This window comes from Leucopleurus acutus (assembly GCF_964270905.1).
Source record: "Leucopleurus acutus genome assembly, chromosome: 19".
NCBI classification, from domain to species: domain Eukaryota; kingdom Metazoa; phylum Chordata; class Mammalia; order Artiodactyla; family Delphinidae; genus Leucopleurus; species Leucopleurus acutus.
Window position 1 is genome coordinate 51,532,073 of NC_139161.1, and position 24,174 is coordinate 51,556,246.

Below are 24,174 nucleotides of genomic sequence, written 5' to 3' on the forward strand. Positions count from 1 at the left end.
TCAACCACTGCGCCACCAGGGAAGCCCCTGGCAGTTTAGTTTATATAAGCATTCTGTTCCTTATGACCTTCTGGGACAGAATTACTCCATTCCTAGTCACAGTTCACCACAGTCAAGATATGAAACTGGAGAGTTTATGTGTTAACTTCTGATTGGCTAATTTTAGGCGGTAGCGGCTATGCCTCTGTGTACAGCAGGGAGAGGTGTCTGCCCCTTATTCTCAGGTAGTGCAAATCGATCTATGGAAAAGTGGTGGAATTAGGAGCATCGTGCACTGCTTATCCTGATTTACTTAATGGTTTTCTTTTCTCATTCTGAAACCATTCTACTAAAGGGCAATAGACTGTTCCCATCCACCTCCATGAAGTAATCATGCACCATGTGAATAATACACAATGGGATTGCTTTTTCACTTACAAAACATGACCAGTTATGACTCATTCTGACATTTCAAATCCTAACAATTCTGGGAGTACAACTAGAGGCATTTATCTTCCTTTCCATCCAATGAGTCATACATTTTCTTCAGATTCTGTTCAGATTCTTGTCCTTTTTCCCCAAACCTACAAGTAGCTTAACTCTAAGAAGTATACGTTTTCATTCCAGATGAGAAGCAGGATGTGGAGAGCACCTTACTCAGTGCACAACATTTAGCCAGTATTAGATCCACTAATCACCCAGCTCTCTGCCTTCCCCCAAGGAGTCACCGTAGGTTCACGCTGCTCCGGCAGTTAAGTAACTCCTTACTCCTGACCTTCCCTTCATAGTCATGTGACTGCTGCCACCGCTCCAAACATCATGTCCTCAACAAGGAACCATCCACAGCAGGAAGGCAACAAGCAGGGGTCCTCCCTAGACAGCTTTCTTTCTTTCTTTTTTTTTTTTTTACCAGGGAAGAAAATCTTTCACAGCAGCCCCAGAAGGTTTCCAGATCCTCAAATGTCATTGGCCAAAACTGAGTCACATGTCTATCCCTAAACCAATCACAGACAAAAGAGTGGGCATGCCCTAATAAGCTTAAACCAGTCATAACTCAGCCCTTAGTACAGAAGAAGGGAGGGGCTACCCCGGACTGGTTTCTGCCCCACACCTGTATACCTGAACAAAGGAAGAAGCAAGAAATGATCACGGGAAGTGTTGGCTAAAGAACAGAGAATTATAGTCTGCAGTGAGAAAGAGGACTGAAGCGGATGGTGGAAAGGAAAGAGTCTCTCGAGGTTCCAGGTCCCCTTTCCAGTCTATCTCAGGGCTTTAGCCACTTCCCTGCCCTAGAGTCACCTGTTGGTTTCCTAGGTATGGCTGGCTGCCTTAACAGAGTGCTGCTGCAAAAACAACAGAAATGCATTGTCTCACAGTTCTGAAGGCTAGAAGTCTGAAATGAAGGCATCAGCAAAGGTTATGCTCCCTCTGAAACCTTTAGGGGATGACTCTTCCTTGCACCTGCCTAACTTCTCATGGTTTGCCTCAATCCTTGACCTTCCCTGGCTTGCAGTTGCCACCCTTTAATCGGCTTCCGTGATCACATGGTTTTCTCCCATGTGTCTCTTCTCTCCTTATAAGGACACTCACCATACTGAAGTAAAGACCCGCCTTACTCTAATATGACCTCATTTCAACTAATTACGTCTGCAACCATCTTATTTCTGAATAAGGTCACAGTCACAGGTACTGGGGGTTAGGACTTCAACTCATCTTTTTGGAGGACACAATTCAACCCATAACAGGCTGTGTGAGACACCCTTGTGTAATGAATGGTCTTTTGGCATTACCTAAACCCAGAGATATTCTGTAGTTTATAACCAGAGTCCTTTCAATATAGGACTCCAATAGGGATTCAAACAAGTCCAGACAAACACATGTCATACAAGCCCTTCCTCACTCTCGTCCTCTGCTTACTTAAGACTCTGTTTCCAGAATCAACATAGAAAAGCTTACATGATCACCCAAGAGCACTTTTATCTCCTTTGGACCAAAGTCCTTTTTCAGAAGAGAGTCTTGTATAACTTTGAATAACAGAGGGTTTGTTTGCATAATTAGAGAGCCAGCCTGGGAAGTTTCCTAAAATTAGGGAACAGTCTTCTTTTAAAATATATTCATGCCAGACAGAGGAAAATTCAGGTTGTTGTTGTTGTTGTTTTAATTTGTGAAAATGTAGCTTTTATATAACACTTTTTGTTCAATTTGCAAGCCTCGGCTTGCAAATTCAATTTGCAATGCGTCGGCTATGCCAGATTCATTGTGCTTCCTTCCAGTCCCTGCACCCTTTCTGGATATTGATATTCTTTTTTTTTTAAATAAACTTATTTATTTATTATTTTTTGGCTGCGTTGGGTATTCGTTGGCGTGCAGGCTTTCTCTAGTTGCAGTGAGCAGGAGCTACTCTTCCTTGTGGTGCACGGACTTACTGCGGTGGCTTCTCTTGTTGCAGAGCATGGGCTCTAGGCACACGGGCTCAATAGTTGTGGCTCGCAAGCTCTAGAGCGCAGGCTCGTAGTTGTGGCACATGGGCTTAGATGCTCCACAGCATGTGGGATCTTCCCGGAGCAGGGCTCGAACCCGTGTCCCCTGCATTGGCAGGCAGATTCCTAACCATTGCGCAACCAGGGAAGTCCCTGGATATTGATATTCTTAATATTCAGAACCTGTCACAAATTGCCCACCCTCATCTAAGTCAACCCCACTCCAAGCATTCTGACTTTTCAGAGCTGAGACAGTCTCTCCTTTGTGGCACCTGTGACACCATCACACCCCAGTCCTCTCCCAACCAGGCTGGAATTGTTTGATTTTGTCTTTGCTGTGGGGGTGACCATTACCATGTGACCTTGACTCACTTAATCCAAACTTGGAGAGCTTGTGCAAGTTGGGAGAGTTTCTTTCTTTCTTTTTTAGGTTATAATGTGCTTTATTAATTAACACAGATCATGACTTCCTTTGTTAATCATTAAATATGCATTCATGGCATGATTTTCATTCCCAACCCAAAATGTTAATCCACCCTCCATTGCTGCCTGTCGTTTGTTTGCAAACAAATCTGTGTTGTAAATAACTTTATGCTCTAGATCTTTGGAAATTTCTACTTAGATATTTTTCAGTGTCATTTATTTGTCGAATTTTTTTTAATTAAAAAAAAAAAAAAACCCTGGGGCTTCCCTAGTGGCGCAGTGATTGAGAGTCCACCTGCCGATGCAGGGTACATGGGTTCGTGCCCCGGTCCAGGAGGATCCCACATGCCGCAGAGCGGCTGGGCCCGTGAGCTATGGCCGCTGAGCCTGCGCTTCCGGAGCCTGTGCTCCACAACGGGAGAGGCCACAACAGTGAGAGGCCTGCGTACCGCAAAAAAAAAAAAAAAGCATTATTGGACATAAATGGTAGCACTGTTTTCTTATATCAGTCTCCCAAGGCAAAAGAAATAAAAGCAAAAATAAACAAATGGGACCTAATCAAACTTAAAAGCTTTTGCACAACAAAGGAAACCATCAACAAATGAAAAGATAGCTTATGGAATGGGAGAAAATATTTGCAAACAATGCAATCAACAAGGGGTTAATATCCAAAATACACAAACAGCTCATACAACTCAATACTGAAAAAACAAACAACCCAAACAAAAAATGGGCAGAGGATCTAAATAGACATTTTTCCAAACAAGACATACAGATGGCCAACAGGCACATGAAAAGGTGATTTACATTGCTCATTATTAGAGAAATGCAAATCAAAACCACAATAAGGTATCACCTCACACCAGTCAGAATGGCCATCATCAAAGGGTACAAATAATAAATGCTGGAGAGGGTGTGGAGAAAAGGGAACCTACTTATGCTGTTGGTGGGAATGTAAATTGGTGCAGCCACTATGGAAAACAGCATGAAGTTTCCTCAGAAAACTAAAAGTAGAGCTACCATATTATCGAGCAATTCCACCCTTGGGTATATGTCTGGAAAAGATGAAAACTCTAATCTGAAAAGATACATGCACCCCAATGTTCATAGCAGCACTATTTATAATAGCCAAGACATGGAAACAACCAAAGTGCCCATCAATAGACGACTGGCCTGGAAGATGTGTGTGTGTGTGTGTGTATAAAATGTGTGTGTGTATATATATATATATATATAAAATGGAATATTACTCAGCCATAAAAAGAATGAAATACTGCCATTTGCAGCAACATGGATGGACCTAGAGATTATCATCTAAGTGAAGTAAGTCAGACAGAGAAAGACAAATACCATATGATATCACTTATATATGGAATCTAAAAAATAATACAGATGAATCTATATACAAAACAGAAACAGACTCACAGACATAGAAAACCAATGTATGGTTACTAAAGGGGAAAGCGAGGTGGGTAGGGATAAATAGGAATATAGGATCAACAGATACAAACTACTATACGTTAAATAATTAAGCAATAAGGATTTACTGTATAGTACAGGGAATTATACTCAATATCTTATAATAACCTACAATAGAAAATAATCCGAAAAATATATATATATAACTGAATCACTTTGCTACACACCTGAAACTAACACAATATTGTAAATCAACTATAATTCAACTTAAAAAAAAAAAAGAGCGAGTGAGTCCATGGTTTGGTTCCTATAAAAGGGATTGGCTCTTGGACTACTGGTGGGGTCAGATTTCTGGGGACAAGGAAGATTGAACGTACAGTGGGCTGGGTTCAACAGAGCAGAGAAGATCTGTGCTTTGCTTCTCAGATGAAGGGCTGGCAAAAGACCTCAGGGCGAAGCCCTCACACCAGTAGGCCCACTGACAGGAAGTAGAAATGACACCTGTGAGGAAAACGTGACGCCCTGCTCCATCAAGAATGATCATCCCGGGACTTCCCTGGTGGCGCAGTGGCTGAGAATCCGCCTGCCAAAGCAGGGGACATGGGTTTGATCCCTGGTCCAGGAAGATCCCACATGCCGCAGAGCAACCAAGCCCGTTCACCACAACTACTGAGCGTTTGCTCTAGAGGCCGCAGGCCACAACTACTGAGCCCGAGTGGCCACAACTACTGAAGCTGGTGCGCCTAGAGCCTGTGCTCCGCAACAAGAGAAGTCACTGCAGTGAGAAGCCCGCACACCACAACAAAGAGCAGCCCCCGCTCGCCGCAACTAGAGAAAGCCCGCGCGCAGCAACGAAGACCCAACGCAGCCAAAAATAAATAAATAAATTTATAAAAAAAGAAAAAAAGTATTACCATCCCCAGGACGAACAGGGGAAGAGGGAAGGGAGAGGATCCAGAATTGACCTGAGCCTGAAAAGGACAGAAAGTCCAGAAGTGAGTAGATTCTTCCGAATTGACAAGGTGATTTTCTGCCATTAGCGATAACGTGTGCTCCAGAGCAATGCCAGGATGTTATACAGAACTAAGTAAAATTCCATTTCAGATGTCTGATTCCTGTGACTGTGAAATACTGTGTCTGCTCCTTGGGAAAGCTCCTTCCTCCACCCTCCACCCCATCCCAGGAGCTGAGACTATGTCAGGGAAGGGGCAGGTGTGGCTCTCCCTCCTAGGACTCTATCCTTGAGGCTGGACAGACATTTGAACTAGTAACTGCAAGTGACTGACAGCCCAAAGCAGGAAACCCAGAGTTATAGAGGGATTTATAGCTCGGGAGGATTCTTTATTCTACAGAGGACAGGGGAACCTATCCTGAAGATGTGTCTAACCCAATCCTGAGGTCAGTGGAGAGACAGAGTCTCAATCTCCTCCAATTAATAATTCAATCTGTGATCCAAACTCCCATTTATTTCCAAGGAAACCACAAAGTCACCCTCCCCCATCTTCCCTCCTACTCTCCCTGCCTCCTCAGTCCTGTTATCTGCAGAAAGTTGGAGAATGTGATTCCTGGTTTCCTCAGGCAGCCCAGGTACCAGGGTCTGGAAATTCTGAATGAAGGGCCATAAAGTGGAGAGATTCCACATGAGTGACTGAATCCTTCCTGACTGTGTGTGAAGGGCCCAGCATTCTGTACCCTGAGATCCCCTAGCTCCTGACTGTGGACCATAAATAAGAAACAGGTTGGAATACAGGCAAAGGGTTTATTTAGGTAGCAGTGGGGGATGAACCCCACCTGGCACCCTTTTCTCAGGGAGCGTTTCCTCTCCTTTCCCCTTCTTTCCAGCTCCCTGACTTCCTCATTTGGGAGGGGGTGCTAGCAGGACAGGAAGGAGCCAGGGGTGCAGTTTATTGTTTCTCCTCTGCCTCATCTTATTTCACTTCCTGCCTCTAAATTCCCCAGAACTGCTGATGTCTCCAGATACCATGGCCTCTGGTCTAGAGGAACCCATTTCTCTTCTCTTGCCCAATTCAGACCTGGCCTGCTAGAATCTGAACCCCTGACCCAGCTTCATCAGGCTTGCCCAGCTCTGGGCTTCCCTGCACTCAGAAGTAGAAGTCAACCAAGGATTCAAGACCATGGGGGGAAGGAGGAGAGAGGGTGATGGAGAATAGGATTTCCTGACTGGAACAGGAGGGGAGGAGCAGGGGACAGTAGCAAATTTTTACTGAGAGTCAAATCTGTGATGGAGATTGTGTCAGACCACCCCACCCCTACCCCCAGCAACCATCAATCTGTTCTCTGTATCTGTGAGTTCAGGTTTTTTCAGATTCCACATATATGTGAGGTAAGACTGTATTTGTTTTCTCTGTCTGATTTATTTCAAGTAGCCTAATGCTCTCAAGGCCCATCTGTTACCACTAAAGGCAGGATTCCTTTCTTTCTCATGGCTGAATAATATTCCATTATAGATAGATAGATAGATCGACAGATAGATCTTCTTTATCCATTCATCCATCAATGGAAACTTAGGTTGTTTTCATGTCTTGGCTATTGTAAATAATGTTGCAACGAACATTGAGGTGCGGAAATTTCTTCAATATAGTGATTTTGTTTCTGCTAGATAAATACCTAAAAGTAGAATTGCTGGATGTTATGGTAGTTCTACTTTTAATTTTTTGAGGAAGCTCCATACTCTTTTCCATAGTGACTGCACTAATTTACATTCCCATCAACAGAGCATAAGGTTTCCCTTTTCTCCACGTCCTCACCAACACTTGCTATTTCTTGTCTTTTAGATAATAGCCATTCTAATAGGTGTAAGGCGATATCTCATTGTGGTTTTGATTTGCGTTTCCCTGATTATTAGTGACGTTGAACACATTTTTATGTACCTGTTGGCCATTTGTATGTCTCCTTTGGGAAAATGTCTATTCAGATCCTCTGCTCGTATTTAAATTGTATTGTTTGTTGTTTCTATTTAGTTATATGAGTTCTTCATATATTTTGGATACTAATCCCTCATAGAATATAGAATTTGCAAATATCTTCTCTCCATTCAGTAGGTTGCCTTCTCATTTTGATGGTTTCCTTCACTGTGCAGAAGCTGTTTAGTTTGTTGTAGCCCCATTTATTTATTTTTGCTTTTGTTTACCTGGACTTTGGAGTCAGATCCACAAAAACATTGCTAAGACCAATGTCAATGACATTACTCCCTATGTTTTTTTCTAGGATTTTTACGGTTTCAGGTCTTACACTCAAGTCTTTAATCCATATTGAATTAATTTTTGTGTATGGTGTAAGATAGTGGTCCAGTTTCATTCTTTTGCATGTGGCTGTTCAGTTTTCCCAACATCATATATTGAAGGAGCTGTCCTTTCCCCATTGTATATTACTGGCTTCTCTGTCATAAATTAATTGACTATATATGTGTGGGTTTATTTCTGGGCTCTCTGTTCCATTGATCTCTGTGTCTGTTTTTATGCCAATACCCTCTGTTTTGATTACTACAGCTTTATAATATAGTTTGAAATCAGGAAGTGTGATGCCTCTAGCTTTGTTCTTCTTTTTCAAGATTTCTTTGGCTATTTGGGGTCTTTTGTGGTTCCCAAGTCTTTTTTTTTTTTTTTTTTTTTGTGGTACGCAGGCCTCTCACTGTTGTGGCCTCTCCCGTTGCAGAGCACAGGCTCCGGATGCGCAGGCTCAGCGGCCATGGCTCACGGGCCCAGCCGCTCCGCAGCATGTGGGATCCTCCCGGGGATCCCACATGAACCTGTGGGATCGGACCGGGGCATGAACCTGTGTCCCCTGCATCGGCAGGTGGACTCTCAACCACTGCGCCACCAGGGAAGCCCCCAAGTCTTTTAATATTATGAATTTCTCCAGGGATGTGGTATTGCTCTGGTCTAATATCTTGGTATTACCAATGGCTTGCACTTGGTTCTTTCTCCCACAGTGTGAAGCAGACTTAACCAAGCTATCATTTCAGCAGCTGTGCTGGGTGTGCATTACTGTCAAAGCATATTTGTAAGCTCTCAGGTACATGGTATATGGCTATTGACTTGAGTAATGAATTCTTTTCCATTCCAATTAGAAAAGAGATCAAAAAAATAGTTCATAATATTACTCAGCCATTAAAAAGAATGAAATAATACCATTTTCAGCAACATAGATGGGCCTGGAGATTATCATACTAAGTGAAGTAAGTCAGAGAAAGACAAATATCATATGATGTCACTTAGCAAAATCTTTAAAAAATGATACAAACGAACTTATTTACAAAACAGAAACAGATTCACAGACTTAGAGAACAAACTTATGGTTACCTGGGGGAAGGGTGTGGGGGAGGGACAGATTAGGAGTTTGGGACTGACGTGTACACACTGCTATATTTAAAATAGATAACCAAAGAATCCGCCTGCCAATGCAGGGGACACAGGCTTCATCTCTGGTCCGGGAAGATCCCACATGCCATGGAGGAACTAAGCCCATGTACCACAGCTACTGAGCCTGCACTCTAGAGCCCACGAGCCACAACTACTGAGCCTGTGTGCCACAACTACTGAGGCCCACACACCTAGAGCCCCTGCTTCGCAACAAGAGAAGCCACCACAACGAGAAGCCTGTGCACCACAACAAAGAGTAGCCCCCTCTCGCCACAACTAAAGAAAGCCCACACGCAGCAACGAGGACCCAGTGCGGCCATAAATAAATAAATAAATAGATTTATTTTTTTAAATAATAAATAAATAGATAACCAACAAGGACCTACTGTATAGCACAGGAAATTCTGCTCAATACTCTGTAATAACCTAAATGGGAAAAGACTTTGAAAAAGAATAGATACATGTATATGTATAACTGAACCACTCTGCTGTACACTTGCAACTAACATGACATTGTTAATCAACTATACTCCAATATAAAATTTAAAAATTTTTTAAAGTTCATATTCACATGGGACAGACAATATTCACCTACAGTTTTGCCTCAGGGCTATTTAACTCTCTCATCCTCTATCTTAATCTAGTCCTGAAAGATCTGGATATCTGGACATCCCACAGATGTCACACTGATCCGCTACATTGATGACATCACGCTGACTGGACAGGAAGAGCAAGAGGTAGCTAGTACACTGGAGGCCTTGGTAGGGCACATACACTCTACAGGATGTAGGGAGATAAACTCTATAAAAATTCAGGGATAAGCCACTTCAATAAAGCCGTTACAGTTCTTTTTTTTTTTTTAACATCTTTGTTGGAGTATAATTGCTTCAGGGTTCTTGTGGTTAGGGGATTTCTAGGATATCCCCTCCAAAGTAAAAGATAAATTGTTGCTGTTTGCATTCCCCACCACCATCACAAAGAAGAAAGCACAGTGCCCGGTGGGCTTCTTTGGGTTCTGAAGGCAGCACATTCCACATCTAGAAATACTGCTCTGGTCCATATACCAGGTGATGCAGAAGGCTGCCAGTTTTGAATGGGATCCAGTGCAGGAACAGGCACTACAGCAGATTAAGTCTGCAATGCAACCAACCTTGCTATTTGGGCCATATGACCCACAGACTTTAAGTTTTGGAGGTGTTAGATGCAGAATGGAGCTTATGGAAAGCTCCAGTAGAAGAGTCACAACACAAGCCTCTGAGAGTCTGGAATAAAACCATGATATCTGCAGCAGAGAATTAGATGCACTTTGAGAAATAGCTTTTGACATGTTACTGGACCCTGGAAGAGATGGAATGTTTAACCATAGGATACAATGTAACCATGTATCTGAAACTTCTCATTATGAACTGGGTTTTGTCAGACCTACCAAATCATAAGGTCAGACATATACAGCAACAGTTCATGGTCAGATGGAAATTGAATCAAGCCTAAGCAGGACCAGATCAAAGGGCCCAAGTGAGCTACATGAGCAAGTAACACCCCTTGCCCCTCTCACCCACCACATTTGCATCAGTTCTCTTCCCTGGTTTTCATTTGAAGGGGGAGAAAAAGCCCAAGCTTGGTTTATGTATGGATCAGTTGAGAACATGGGCACAAGCTGAAAATGGACAGTGGCTGTGTTACAGCCACATTAAGAAATGATTCTGTATATCTCAACATAATAAAAGCTATTTATGACAAACCCATGGCCAACATAATACTCAATGATGAAACACTGAAAACCTTCCTACTAAAATCTGGAACAAGACAGGGATGTCTCTCACCACTTCCATTCAACATAGCATTGGAAGTCATGGCCACAGCAATTAGACAAGAAAAAGAAATAAAGTGTATCCAAATTGGAAGGGAAGAGGTAAAATTGTCATTATATGCAGATGACATGATACTATATATTGAAAACCATAAAAACTCCACACAAAAACTACTAGAACTGATAAACAAAATCAGCAAGGTAGCAGGATACAAAATTAACACACAGAAATCTGTTGCATTTCTTTACATTAACAGTGAAATGTCAGAAAGGGAAAGTAAAAAGACAATCCTATTTAAAATTGCATCACAAAAAAATACTTAGGAATAAACCCAACCAAGGAGGTGAAAGACTTACATGCTGAGAACTATAAAACATTGATAAAGGAAATTGAAGATGATTCAAAGAAATGGAAAGATACCCCATGCTCTTGGATTGGAAGAATTAATATTGTTAAAATGGCCATACTACCCAAAGCAATCTACAGATTTAATGTGATCTCTGTCAAATTACCCATGACATTTTTCACAGAACTAGAACAAATAATTCTAAAATTTATATGGGACCATAAAAGACTCAGAATTGCTAAAGCAATCCTGAGGAAAAAGAACAAAGCTGGAGGCATAACCCTTCAAGACTTCAGACAATACTACAAAGCTACAGTAATCAAAATAGCATGGTATTGACACAAAAAAAGGACATATGGATCAATGGAACAGAATAGAGAGCCCAGAAATAAACCAACACACCTACGGTCAATCTATGACAAAGGAGGCAAGAATATACAATGGGGAAAAGACAGTCTCTTCAACAAGTGGTGTTGGGAAAGCTGGACAGCTACATGTAAATCAGTGAAATTAGAACACTCCCCTACACCATATACAAAAATAAACTCAAAATGGTTTAAAAACCTAAATATAAGACATGACACCACAAAACTCCTAGAGTAGAACATAGGAAAAACATTCTCAGACATAAATCATAGCACTATTCTCTTAGGTCAGTCTCCCAAGGCAGAAGAAATAAAAGCAGAAATAAACAAATGGGACCTAATCAAACTTAAAAGATTTTGCACAGCAAAGGAAACCATCAACAAAACAAAAAGACAACTTACGGAATGGGAGAAAATATTTGCAAATCATGTGGTCAACAAGGGGTTAATATCCAAAATATACAAACTGCTCATACAACTCAATACCAAAAAAACAACCGAATCAAAAAATGGGCAGAAGACGTAAATAGACATTTCTCTAAAGAAGACATACAGATGGCCAAAAAGCACATGAAAAGACATTCAACATCACTAATTATTAGAGAACTGCAAATCAAAACCACAATGAGGTATTACCTCATACTGGTCAGAATGGCTATCATTGAAAATTCTGCAAATAACAAATGTTGGAGAGGGTATGGAGAAAAGAGAACCCTTGTACACTGTTGGTGGGAATGTAAATTGGTGTAGCCACTGTGGAAAACAGCAAGGACATTCCTTAAAAAACTAAAAATAGAGCTACCATATGATCAAGCAATCCCACTCTTAGGTGTATATCTGGAAAAGATGAAAACTCTAATTTTAAAAGATACATGCAGTATTACTTACAATAGCCAAGATATGGAAACAACCCAAGTGCCCCTCAACAGACAATTGGCTTAAGAAGATGTAGTATATACCCAATGGAATAGAAAAGGAATGAAATATTGCCATTTGCAGGAACATGGATGGAGCTAGAGAATATCATACTATAAGTGAAGTGTCAGAGAAAGACAAATATTATATGATATCACTTATATGTGGAATCTAAAAAATAATACAAATGAATCTACATACAAAACAGAAACAGACTAACAGACATAGAAAACAAGTCTATGCTTGCCAAAAGGGAAAGGGAGTGGGGTAAGGATAAATTAGGAGTATGGGATCAAGAGATACAAACTACTATACATAAAATGGATAAGCAACAAAGATTTACTGTATAGTGCAGTGAACTATATTCAATATCTTATAACAACCTTTAATGGAAAATAATCTGAAAAAATATATATATATATATAACGGAATGACTTTGCTATACACCTGAAAATAACACAATATTGTAAATCAACCATTCAATTAAAAAAAAAGATTTGTGTACCTCTGCTGTGATGCAAACTCACTGCATCTGCAGCATTCACTGGGGTCCCTCTGAGTCACTCCCTTGGGCTTGGAAGACAAGGGAACTGAAACAAACATGAGGCCCGTGCTGTTTGCTGTATTGTGAATAATAAAACCTTTTCTCTCTGACCAAGTGGTGTCAGATCTTCTGCTCATACATATAAAGTGATGGCAGACTAGTTCATTAGCTTACAAGAAGGACAAAAATACAGACACTTCAAGGAAATCTCACACTCTTCATATTTCTTGACTTGGGTTATGTTAAAACAATCATTTTGCCACTTTAAAAAGTGTAAAAGGAATGCATGTGGCTATAGGGAGTTGTAGTTGTGTGATCATGAGTCTTGTTGGATTTTTAGACCCTGGTATATAATGAACAGTTCTCAATCACCTGCCTCCCAGCTTTGTCTGTGAAATTTATTACCTTGACAGTTAATAATTAATCAAAGTGGTGGAGACTATCTGAAACAATGATAGCAAAGAAATAGGACTGTGTATGCAAAAAAACATGTGATTTTTTTTAATCAAGGAAAAAAAGAGAGTAGTTTTTTCCCTGAAGTGTTTAGTTGTTCCAGAATGTGTAAATGATAATGAAGGGTAAAACCTGGGTGGATAAAAAGTTGTAGAAGGTTTGTGAAATTAAATTTATTTTCCTTGGACTTTATATAATACCTATAAATAATGGCACTAAAAAGAAGGAATGGAATGTATTAAAACTGGCAAGATTGGTTTTATATTGATGAGTTTATTATAACATTTTTAAAGTATGAGAATATTTTCCTGCCAAATATTATATTAATGTAAGGCTAAAAATTATTTTTCTCTATTAAAATAACAAATCATTCTGCTCTAAACAAGAAATAGTAAAAGCCATCGTCATCTATTTGGTCTGTTGAGAGAGCAGAGATTATATATCTCATCACAATAACTTTTTGTGCTTTATACTGAATTTATTACATCCTTGCTTATTAAAACCAGCAAGCAAAAGTTCCTCACTGCTGAATGTGTTAAGGTTTCTTACAATTGTGTTACTTTCTGCTATTTTTATTTTTTAAATATTTCACTGTCACCCTTGTAGAAATCTCAACCATTCTTTATTCCAGCATTCATGCTACAAGCCTGATCAAGTAATCAACTTATCTGATAACTTTTATTTATTTATTTATTTTTTATTTTTTTGGCTGCATTGGGTCTTCATTGCTGCATGCAGGCTTTTCTCTAGTTGCAGCAAGCAGGGGGCACTACTCTTCGTTGTAGCGCACAGGCTTCTCATTGCAGTGGCTTCTCTTGCTGCAGAGCACGGGCTCTAGGCGCGCGGGCTTCAGTAGTTGCAGCACGTGGGCCCAACAGTTAATGGCACACGGGCCCTAGAGCATGCAGGTTTCAGTAGCTGTGGCGTGTGGGCAGAGTAGTGTGGCACGCAGGCTCTAGGGTACACAGGCTCAGTAGTTGTGGTGCATGGGCTTAGTTGCTCTGCAGCATGTGGGGTCTTCCCAGACCAGGGATGGAACCCGTGTCCCCTGCATTGCCAGGCGGATTCTTAACCACTGCGCCAACAGGGAAGTCCCAACTTATCTGAAAAATTTTAATTTTGCCTTCTCAAGATCAGACCTTAAATTCAGAAAAATAAAATTCTGGGGCTTCCCTGGTGGTGTAGCAGTTAAGAATCTGCCTGCCAATGCAGGGGACATGGGTTCGAGCCCTGGTCCTGGAAGACCCCACGTGCCGCAGAGCAACTAAGCCCATGCGCCACAACTACTGAGCCTGCGCTCTACCGCCCCCGAGCCACAACTACTGAGTCCCATGTGCCACAACTACTGAAGCCCGTGCACCTAGAGCCTGTGCTCTGCAACAAGAGAAGCCACTGCAATGAGAAGCCCACGCACTGCAACGAAGAGTAGCCCCCGTACACAGCAATGAAGACCCAACACAGCCAAAAATAAATAATAAATAATTAAATACATAAATTCTTTTAAAAATACATAAATAAATAAAAATAAAATAAAATTCTGAAGGTGTCTTTTACCCTAAACGATTTTGGGGGTTCCCCAGAAGGTCACTGGATCACTACAAAGATTGTTTTCTTCTCCTTTAGAGAAAGAGAGATGGTAAAAAACAAACAAAAAAGGTTCATTTGGTGTGCACCATATTCTTAACTACCTCACCACTATTTTAAGAGCTATATGGGAAGAGCTGTTCAATCAAAAGGGAATTCAGCCATCCCTAGGTTAATATGTACTGGCAAAATGTTAATGGTAATATAAGTGTTTCAGAGATTGTACACTCTACAGATTGGAAGGTGTTGGAGATTTGTCAGTGCCCTCATTGACCACAAAATGTTCTTCCTCTTTGGGAAACATACATCAAATCCTCATAAAATAGTTCTGTATTACGTTCAATAGATAACATTATTCTCCATTATGATATTGGTGGTTATTATAATAAATTAACTGTAGCCATTCAACCTTATCAATCTGTAAGTTTTCTGTTTCCTTCTGCTCTTGCCTGAAGACCCTGTTTGTAGCTATATGGTTTAGAAAAATGTCTTCAACGAAGAAGGGTAGTCTGAAAGCCTCAGGAAAGGCATGGTACCAAGTATTCTTAAATACTATTATTTCAAGGGACACACTCAGGAGTATGGGCTTCTGAGCAGACGTTGCTCAGATAACTGTCAGTTCCATCATTAGACTGAGTCAGGATTTCCAGGACTATTCTAGTCTAGACACAGAGAACTTCATAAGACTTGAATGCTGACCCAACATCCAGCAGAACAAGAATTAATTAAGTAGGACTGCATAAAGTGATGAGGGAAATGACCTGGAAGTTATTGGTTTGGAGTATTATTGGTATGGTTTTAATGTTCTGTGCGCTTGGCTACACTGGGTTCCAGTATTTTGTGGCCACAGAACTCACTGGGTACTGCTGCTCCTTATGGAATCTCTTGCATATTGGGCAGTGTCTTCTGGACCCATCAGTTCCAGGTCCCCTCAGAGCACTTTCCATCAAGACCTCTCTCTGCTCCATCCTGATGATTTTCATGTGATGCTGGTGGGCAGGGTAAAGTGAAAGGGTGCTGCTTCCTGGGAGCTAAATTTTGTTTTTCCCATACCTTCCCTCTGACATCACCCTCTTTAATTTTAATTAACATTAATTGAGACACTCCTATATGCCAGGCAGTTTTCTTGGTACCAGTACAGTAATGAATGGGTCCTGTCCTCTCTTAATGGGAACCTTTAGCTTTGAGCTGTTTCTCCATGATTGACATGCTTCCCCTGGTATGCTATATTGTTAGAAAAATAGCAATTTCCATCCCTCCCTATACACATTCTCTCCACAATATGGCTTTGTAGTTCCTCCCATCAAAAGGTGGAGTCTATTTCCCAACTCTCTGAATCTGGGCTGCCTTGTGATCTACTTTGGCCAATAGGATGCAGCAGAAGTGACGCTTCAGTTCCAAACCTAAGGCTCCAGAGTCCCTGCGACTCTTCAGATCAGTCCCTTGGAACCCTGCCCAAACACGATGCAAACAAGCCCAGGCTAGCCTAACATGGTCCATTACCCCAGCCCATTACCCCAGCCCATAGCCAGCCAAATGTCAGACACAGCAGAGAGGCTGTCCTAGACCAGCCAGCTCCCAGCCAACCCACCACAAATGCATGAACCAGTCCAGCTAAGATGAGCCACGCCTAGCCAGACCAAAAAACCACCCAGCTGATCTACAGACCTGTGAGGTATAATAAATGCTTGTTGTTTTAAGCCACTGAGCATTGGGGTGGTTTGTTACATAGCAATAGGTAGCCAATACACCTGGGATCTTATCTACTTTTCCCAACAATTCTGGGATCTTCAAAGAAATGAAAGAATTACCTTCCCTTATTACCCTAAGTTTACCTGACTTTTAAGTGACAGAAAAAGAATTGAACTCAAATCTATATGAAAGGAAAATGCTCTTTTCACAATAACATAGGACTTTCCAAGACCTCACCTAGCTTCTCCATTCTGCCATTTTAAGGTTGTTAAAAATCAGGTGACATGAAATACATCAGATTTCACAAAAGAGTATATACTGTGTGATTTCATTCATAAGAAATTCTAGAGTAGGCAAAACCAATTAGCTGTGAAAGAAAGCAGATCATTAGCTGCCTGGGGACAAATAAGTGGGTTAGACTGCAAAGGGGTATAAGGGAGCTTTGGGGGGTGATGGAAAATGTTCTATCTTGATTGGAGTGGTAGTTACCTAGGTATTCATATTTGTCAAGAGTTATCTCTACTCTTTAAGTGGGTGCATTTTATTGGGTAAGAATTATACCTCAATAAAGCTGATTTTTAAGGTTAAAAAGAAACAGAAGTTGGTGAGGATGTAGAGAAAAAAAGAAACCCTTAGGCACTGTTGGTGGGAATGTAAACTGGTGCAGCCAGTATGGAAAGCAATATGGAAGTTCCTCAAAAAATTAAAAATAGAAGTACCATATGATCCAGGATTCCACTTCTCAGTTTATATCCAAAGGAAATGAAAACAGGATATCAAAGAGATATCTGCAGTCCCACGTTCATTGGAGCATTATTCACAATAGTCAAGATATGGAAACAACCTAAGTGTCTATCAGTGGATGAATGGATAAAGAATAATATAATATTCTACCATATATCCATTATATATATGTATATATAAAATGATGGAATATTACTCAGCCATGATAAAGAAGGAAATCCTGCCATTTGCAACAGTATGGTTGGAACTTGAGGGCATTTATACCAAGTAATATAAGCCAAAGAGAGAAAGACAATACTGTATGGTATCACTTACATGTAGACTCTTTAAAAAAAAAAAAAGTCGCATTCACAGATAGAAAGTAGAAGGGTAGTTGCCAAGGGCCGGGAGTTGGGGGGAACAGGAAAGGGTTGGTAAAACGGTAGAAACTTTCAGCTATAAGATGAATAAGTTCTGAGAACCTAATGTAAAACACGGTGACCATGTGACCAACAAGGGATTAATTTCTGAAATTTACAAACAGCTCATGCAGGTCAATATCAAAAAAACAAACAACCCAATCAAAAAAATGGGCAGAAGACCTAAACAGACTTTTCTCTAAAGAAGACATACAGATGGCCAAGAGGCACATGAAAAGATATTCAATATCACTAATAATTAGAGAAATGCAAATCAAAACTACAGTGAAATACCACCTCACACCAGTCAGAATGGCCATCGTCAGAAAGTCTATAAACAATAAGTGCTGGAGAGGGTGTGGAGAAAAGGGAACCCTCCTACACTGTTGGTGGGAATGTAAATTGGTACAGCCACTATGGAGAACAGTATGGAGGTTCCTTAAAAAACTAAAAATAGGGAATTCCCTGGTGGTCCAGTGGTTAGGACTCCACACTGTCACTGCCAAGGGCCCAGGTTCAATCCCTGGTCGGGGAACTAAGATCCCACAAGCTGCGTGGCACGGCAAAAAAAAAAAAGAGAGAGAGAAAGAAACTAAAAATAGAGCTACGATAAGGTCCAGCAATCCCACACCTGGGCATATATCTGGAGAAGAACATTGTTCAAAAGGATACATGCACCCCAATGTTCAAGCCAAGACATGGAAGCAACCTAAATGTCCATCGACAGATGAATGGATAAAGAAGAAGTAGTGCATATATACAATGGGTATTACTTAGCCATTAAAAAGAATGAAATAATGCCATTCACAGCAATATGGATGGGTCTAGAGATTATCATACTAAGTGAAGTAAGTCAGACGAAGACAAATATCATATGATATTGCTTACGTACAGAATCTTTAAAAAATGATAGAAATGAACTTATTTACAAAACAGAAACAGACTCACAAACTTAGAGAACGAACTTATGGTACCAGGAGGGAAGGGTTGGGGGTTGGGATAGATTGGGAGTTTGGGATTGACGTGTACACACTACTGTATTTAAAATAGATTAATAATAAAATAAATAACCAACAAGGACCTACTGTATAGCACAGGGAACTCTGCTCAATACTCTGTAATAACTTAAATGGGAAAAGAATTTGAAAAAGAATAGATACCTGTATATGTATAACTGAATTGCTTTGCTGTACACCTGAAACCAACACATTGTTAATCAACTATACTCCAATATAAAATTTTTTAAAATAAAATAATTATAAAAACCACAGTGGCCATAGTTGATAACACTGTATTGTATAATTGAAATTTGCTAAGAGAGTAGAACTTAAGTGTTCTCACCTAAAAAAATAGATAAATATCTGAGGTCATGGATATGTTCATTAACTAGATGGGGGAATCCTTTCACAACGCATACCTGTATCAAATCACGATGTACACTTTAAATATCTTACAATTTTGTACCTAAGTTATACCTCAATAAAGCAGAACTTTTTAAAAAAATACCTTAGGAACTCTAGATAATCTTTTAAAAGTTAAGGGGGGAAAAAAAAAACCAACTCCAAACAATGGCAGTGCTCCAATCTCCCAGGGCTTATTCCTCTCCCACAAGGAGAAGGTCCCCCTCCCACAGCCCCACCATTTCCTTGGCCAGGTGGTCCGCTCCCCTAGCTGCCCTTGCTCAGCCCAGCCTCGCAGATCCAGTGGTAGGGTCTCTGGCACGCGTCGTCATTCCACTTGCCATCGGGGTGGAAGTGGGCACAGTCCTCGCCCCCACCCAGCCCGTGCCCTTGCCAGTCGTCCGGCTGGCCTGGCTTCCAGTTCCTGAGGGGAGAGGACAACAGGCAGCTAGGGAGGCACAGAATCCAGGTCAGGGAGAAGGGGCTGAGGGTCAGACCCTGGAGGAACCGAGCTGAACGAGGAAGAAGGGCACAGAAACCCGGGGCACTCACTTGAAGTTGGTCTCATAGTCCGTACCATCCGCCCATTTCCAGACTCCATCCAGATCACTGAGGCCCATCCAGGTGTAGGAGGAGCCTATATGGGCCTGGACAAAATCCTGGGACAACAGAAGGGCAGTGGTGACTTCTCCCCACCCTGCCAACTCCTTGGACTAGCAGTTCTGAACTTCACGTGTTCATTAAACCCGTCAAGGAGATTCGGGGTGTTAATCCCAACGCCCGGGGCCAATTAAACCTCTGAGGGTCTGGCTCAGATGGCAGTCGTTGTTAAAAGTTCCCCAGGTCGGGCTTCCCTGGTGGCGCACTGGTTGAGAGTCTGCCTGCCGATGCAGGAGACACGGGTTCGTGCCCTGGTCCGGGAAGATCACACATGCCGCGGAGCGGCTGGGCCCGTGAGCCATGGCCGCTGCGCCTGCGCGTCCGGAGCCTGTGCTCCGCAACGGGAGAGGCCACAGCAGTGAGGCCCGCGTATCTCACACACACACACACACACACACACACACACACACACACACACACACACACACACACACACACACACACACACACACACACACACACACACACACACACACACACACACACACACACACACACACGCTCCCCAGGTGATGCCAATATGCAGCCAAGGCGGAGAACCATTCTCTTCAATGGGACGTGTCGTGGACCTGCGCTCTAGGGGCCCCACCTGTTCCTCTCTGGAGTTGATGACCACCAGGTAGGCATCCTCCAGCTGGCAGTACTTCTCAGCCTCGGGCCAGGGCTTCCCCGAGGAAGAGAACCAGTAGCAGCTGCCTTCATGCTCCAGCCAACTGGTAGGACAGCAGTTGTTCTGCGAGCCTAAGGGGCCGGGGCAGGGGAGGGTCTGAGATGCTGTCCGGGGGATGTGGGCAGACGCTGGGGCCGGCCCACCCCATGCAGCCCTCACCATTGCTCTTGAGAGCAGCCATCTTGCAGGTCAGGGAGTTCAGGTTCTTGACCAGCTGTTGGACTCGCAAGAGCATTTCGGAATAACCTGGGACGCACACGGATGGGCAGTGGGGACAGTGCCCTGGGTGTGGCTTCTGCTCCTTGAGTCCCTGGAGACCAGAGGTCCACGCCCGGGGCCCCAGCCTAGGAACCCCCTTGCCCTCCCACACGCCTCATGCCCAGGTGGAGGGGAGCAGGGGCCTGACCTGCTTTGAGTTCCTGCAGCTGGTTCTCCAGGCTGCTCTCCAGAGAAAGCACCTTGTCATTCAAGCTACGGGCTGGGAGGGAGGGCACTCAGCACCACGTGACTGCTCCCATTTCTCCCCCCGCCCTGAGTGCCTGGCACTCACCCCTCCACACACTCTCCCGAAGGGTCTCTCACCTGCTTGCAGTTCCTGCTTGTGACTTTCCACCTCAGCTTTCAGAGATGTTATCATTTCTTGCAAACTTCCACCTGGAGACACAGGGACTCAGGGCTCAGGAGTCAGTTCCTCCCCCTCTCCCACCGCACCCCACCCCAGTCCAGAGCCCCTTCCATACCAGGCTCACCCTGGGATTTCAGTGCCTGGACCTCAGCCGTAGTGTTTGAAGTGAAGTTGCTGAAAGTTGTTCTCAGGGTTGCCAGGTCCCTCTGAAACTTGGAATCTGATCAGGCGGATGAGACAATCAGTGCTAAGGGTTATCAGGTCCTCTGTGCCAGCACTGGGCAGGGCACTTGACATGCATTGTGTCATTGGGTCCCTACAGCGTGACCCCACCCAAAGGGATGGGTACTATTGTTATACAATATTGCAGGTGAGGAAACTAAGGCTTAGAGAGGGGACATAATTTGACCTCATTCCCCAACTGATAAGTGACAGGGCCAGCAGTCATCCTCATTTATCACTCTCGCCACCAGTGCCCCCACCACTGCACCCCATTATTTCTCTCTTCCCTGCCCACCCTGTGCCCCTCACTTTGGGATCCGATCACACAGATGCCGACCAGCAGGAGGAGGCTGAGGCCCAGGGAGAGCAGGAAGGAGCGGGTGCTGGAGGGGAGCCGCTGCAGGAAGGTCTCGAGGGCAGGCAGCCCTGCAAGAGGAGAGGGTGTCAGGACGAGGAGGGTCCAGGACGTGAGAGACGGGGAGGAGGATAGGGCCACGGGGACCTGCAGGGAGGAGGCTGCTGCAGCTGATGCTGGGGGGAGGCTGGACAAGGAGAGTTGTGGGCGGGGGGACGTCCAGGCCACTGACCCCTCATGGACCAGCACAAGTGCTCAGTCACACGGGCCCCTCACACCCCTGGGGAAACATGTACACAAAGACACACAGACAGGGGATGATGGCGATGTATAAGGTCCTATCATCAGAGCTGGGGCACCAGGCAGGAGGACCCAGGGAGAGAGACGGCGACTACCTTAGCAGGCTCACACTCATCAGTGAAAACAAGTTAGAAAATGGGTTTACTAATATGGGGCACATTGCACTTGCCCATAAGGAACACACACTGCTGACCTCTGGATTAATAAGCAGAAGTACAAGTAGGGCACATCTATAGGAGAGAAGAGATTTACTGTTGGCCGTTAAGGTAAAGGCTCTACGAAGAAGTTATTCCTCAAGACTTTGGAAATAAGGGCTTCCCTGGTGGCGCAGTGGTTAAGTAATCCAGCTGCCAATGCATGGGACACGGGTTCGAGCCCTGCTCCGGGAAGATCCCACATGCCGCAGAGCAACTAAGCCTGTGAGCCACAACTACTGTGCCCACATGCCACAACTACTGAAGCCCACGTGCCTAGAGCCTGTGTTCTGCAACAAGAGAAGCCACCGCAACGAGAAGCCTGCGCATCACAACGAAGAGTAGCCCGTGCGCAGCAACGAAGACCCAATGCAGCCAAAAATAAATTAATTGATTAATTTAAAATAAAGACTTTGGAAATAAAAGAAGGAAAAATAAAATTCTGGAAAATGTACACTAGGTGCTTTTAACATGCCCAGGCTGGGAGGTAACAATCATTATGGCTGCAATGGTTTTAAAAGACAATATTAGCAATTTCCTTCAGTGTAATTAATCTGGGTCTATGTTTTGTTATTCCTGGATGTGTCCATAATAATAATAGCTACAATAAATAGCCAGTAAATCTTTTAAGTGGCAAAATTAAAAAAAAAAAAGAGAGAGAGAAAGAAAATGGGTTTACTCTCATGCCCTTCCCCAGAGCACAGGAAGCCAGGACTGCTGTGGACCTTGAATCGTGTTTTTATTGGGGTCCCCAGAGGCTGGGGCCTCCCCTTCAGAGTGAGAGACCCCACCAGTACATACGGTAGAGGTGCAGACATGACACGACAGCAGAAATCCTTCTAAACATATTCAGAGGAGATTTTAGGAAAGACCGTTTCCCCATTCATCTTACCATCTGTAAACCCCTGGCTTTTCCCTTCACTCTCCAAGTACTGGAGGTCTTCATACTTCACTGACATGTTTGGACTAACACGGCCTCTGAGGCTGTCAGAGCTGAAGTAGAGGCAGGGCCAGCGGCCAGGCTGGGCAAGGAGCTGGGATAAAGATGGAGGCTGGGACCAGGTAAGACCCGAGTGCAGGGCTGGAGATAAGGGAAGAGATGAGGGTTGAGAAGAAGCCCAGGGTCAAGGCTAGCAACGGGGGATGGGCTTGGCTTTGCAGCTGAGGTCAGAAGTGGGGTCAGGATTGGGCTTTGAGCTAGGGTCAGGTTGAGTTTGGGGTTGACAGTGCAGGTAAAGTTGGAGCTAAATGTATTGCTAGGACTGGGTCTAACACTGGGAGCTGGAATCGAGGTTGCGTCTCCTGCTAGGATTGGGGTCAGTACTCATGTTGAAGCCATGGATGGAGCTGGACCTAAGCTTGGTGCTGAAGTTGGAAATAGGAGAGAGTTGAGGTTCAAGCTTGGGTGGGGGCTGGTGTTAAGATTCAAGCTGACTTGGGACTTCCCTGGCGGTCCAGTTGTTGGGACTCCCCGCTTCCACTGCAGGGGGCAGAGGTTCAATTCCTAGTTGGGGAACTAGGATCCCGTGTGCCACAGTGCACGGCCAAAAAACCCACAAAGGTTCAAGCTGACTCTGGGGGTGAAGATGCCATTGGGGTTAAAGGAGGAACTGGGGTTGGTATGGGGTTCGACTGGAGTGGGGGCTGAAGACAGGGCTGGAACTGGGCTAGAGAAGGGGTTGAGTGTGAGTCTCAGTTTGTGACTGAGGTTGTGGCTGCCACAATTCAATCTGCATCCAGTGAAGGGAAGAGAGTCTAAAATCTCTGCTCGGTCATTAAATCCCCAAGCTGCCCCCTTATATATCTTCCCATTCAGTCTCACCTAAGACCCACAGTCCCCTCTCCCTGCTTTCTCTGACATCCTCCCTGCCCCCTTAGTCTTACCTGCATCCCCAACCTGGTTACCTGTGAAAAGTCCAGAGGCTATGATTCTTGAGTTCTTTGTGCAGCGGTGAGCAGAGCTGGAAAAAACTAAGTCCTGCAGAGTTGGGATGGAGGTGACTGAAGGAGGAGCCACCTAAGTGACTGGAGACCTGCTGGTCTTTGTGTCTGAAAGACCAAGAGTCTATAATCTGGGAATCTCCCGTTTCCCTGATTGGGGCAGTAAATAACAGGATGGAATTGAAATCAAAATGCAGGCAGACGTGGTGTGCACAGGGCAGCTGGATACGGGGCCAGCTCTGCTTTCCTCTTGCAGGGAGTGTCTACTCCCT

General features: G+C 43.5%; 1 protein-coding gene across 2 annotated transcripts; it reads right to left on the bottom strand.

The window, feature by feature from the left end:
* Window positions 1-18,647: 18,647 nt before the first annotated feature.
* CLEC10A (C-type lectin domain containing 10A) lies at window positions 18,648-23,965 on the bottom strand. 2 transcript variants are annotated; one of them, XM_082861147.1, is made up of 10 exons: window positions 23,867-23,965; window positions 22,854-23,042; window positions 21,422-21,538; window positions 21,015-21,110; window positions 20,848-20,919; window positions 20,672-20,743; window positions 20,425-20,511; window positions 20,185-20,336; window positions 19,488-19,594; window positions 18,648-19,359 (listed from the first exon to the last, which is right to left on the bottom strand). In XM_082861147.1, the coding sequence occupies exons 2-10, from the start codon at window positions 22,918-22,920 to the stop codon at window positions 19,203-19,205; spliced, it is 927 nt and encodes a 308-aa protein (XP_082717273.1). In that variant the 5' UTR covers window positions 22,921-23,042; window positions 23,867-23,965; the 3' UTR covers window positions 18,648-19,202. The 2 variants fall into 2 exon arrangements, with proteins under 2 accessions (XP_082717273.1, XP_082717272.1); XM_082861146.1 differs by having other exon boundaries at window positions 21,006-21,110.
* Window positions 23,966-24,174: the final 209 nt, after the last annotated feature.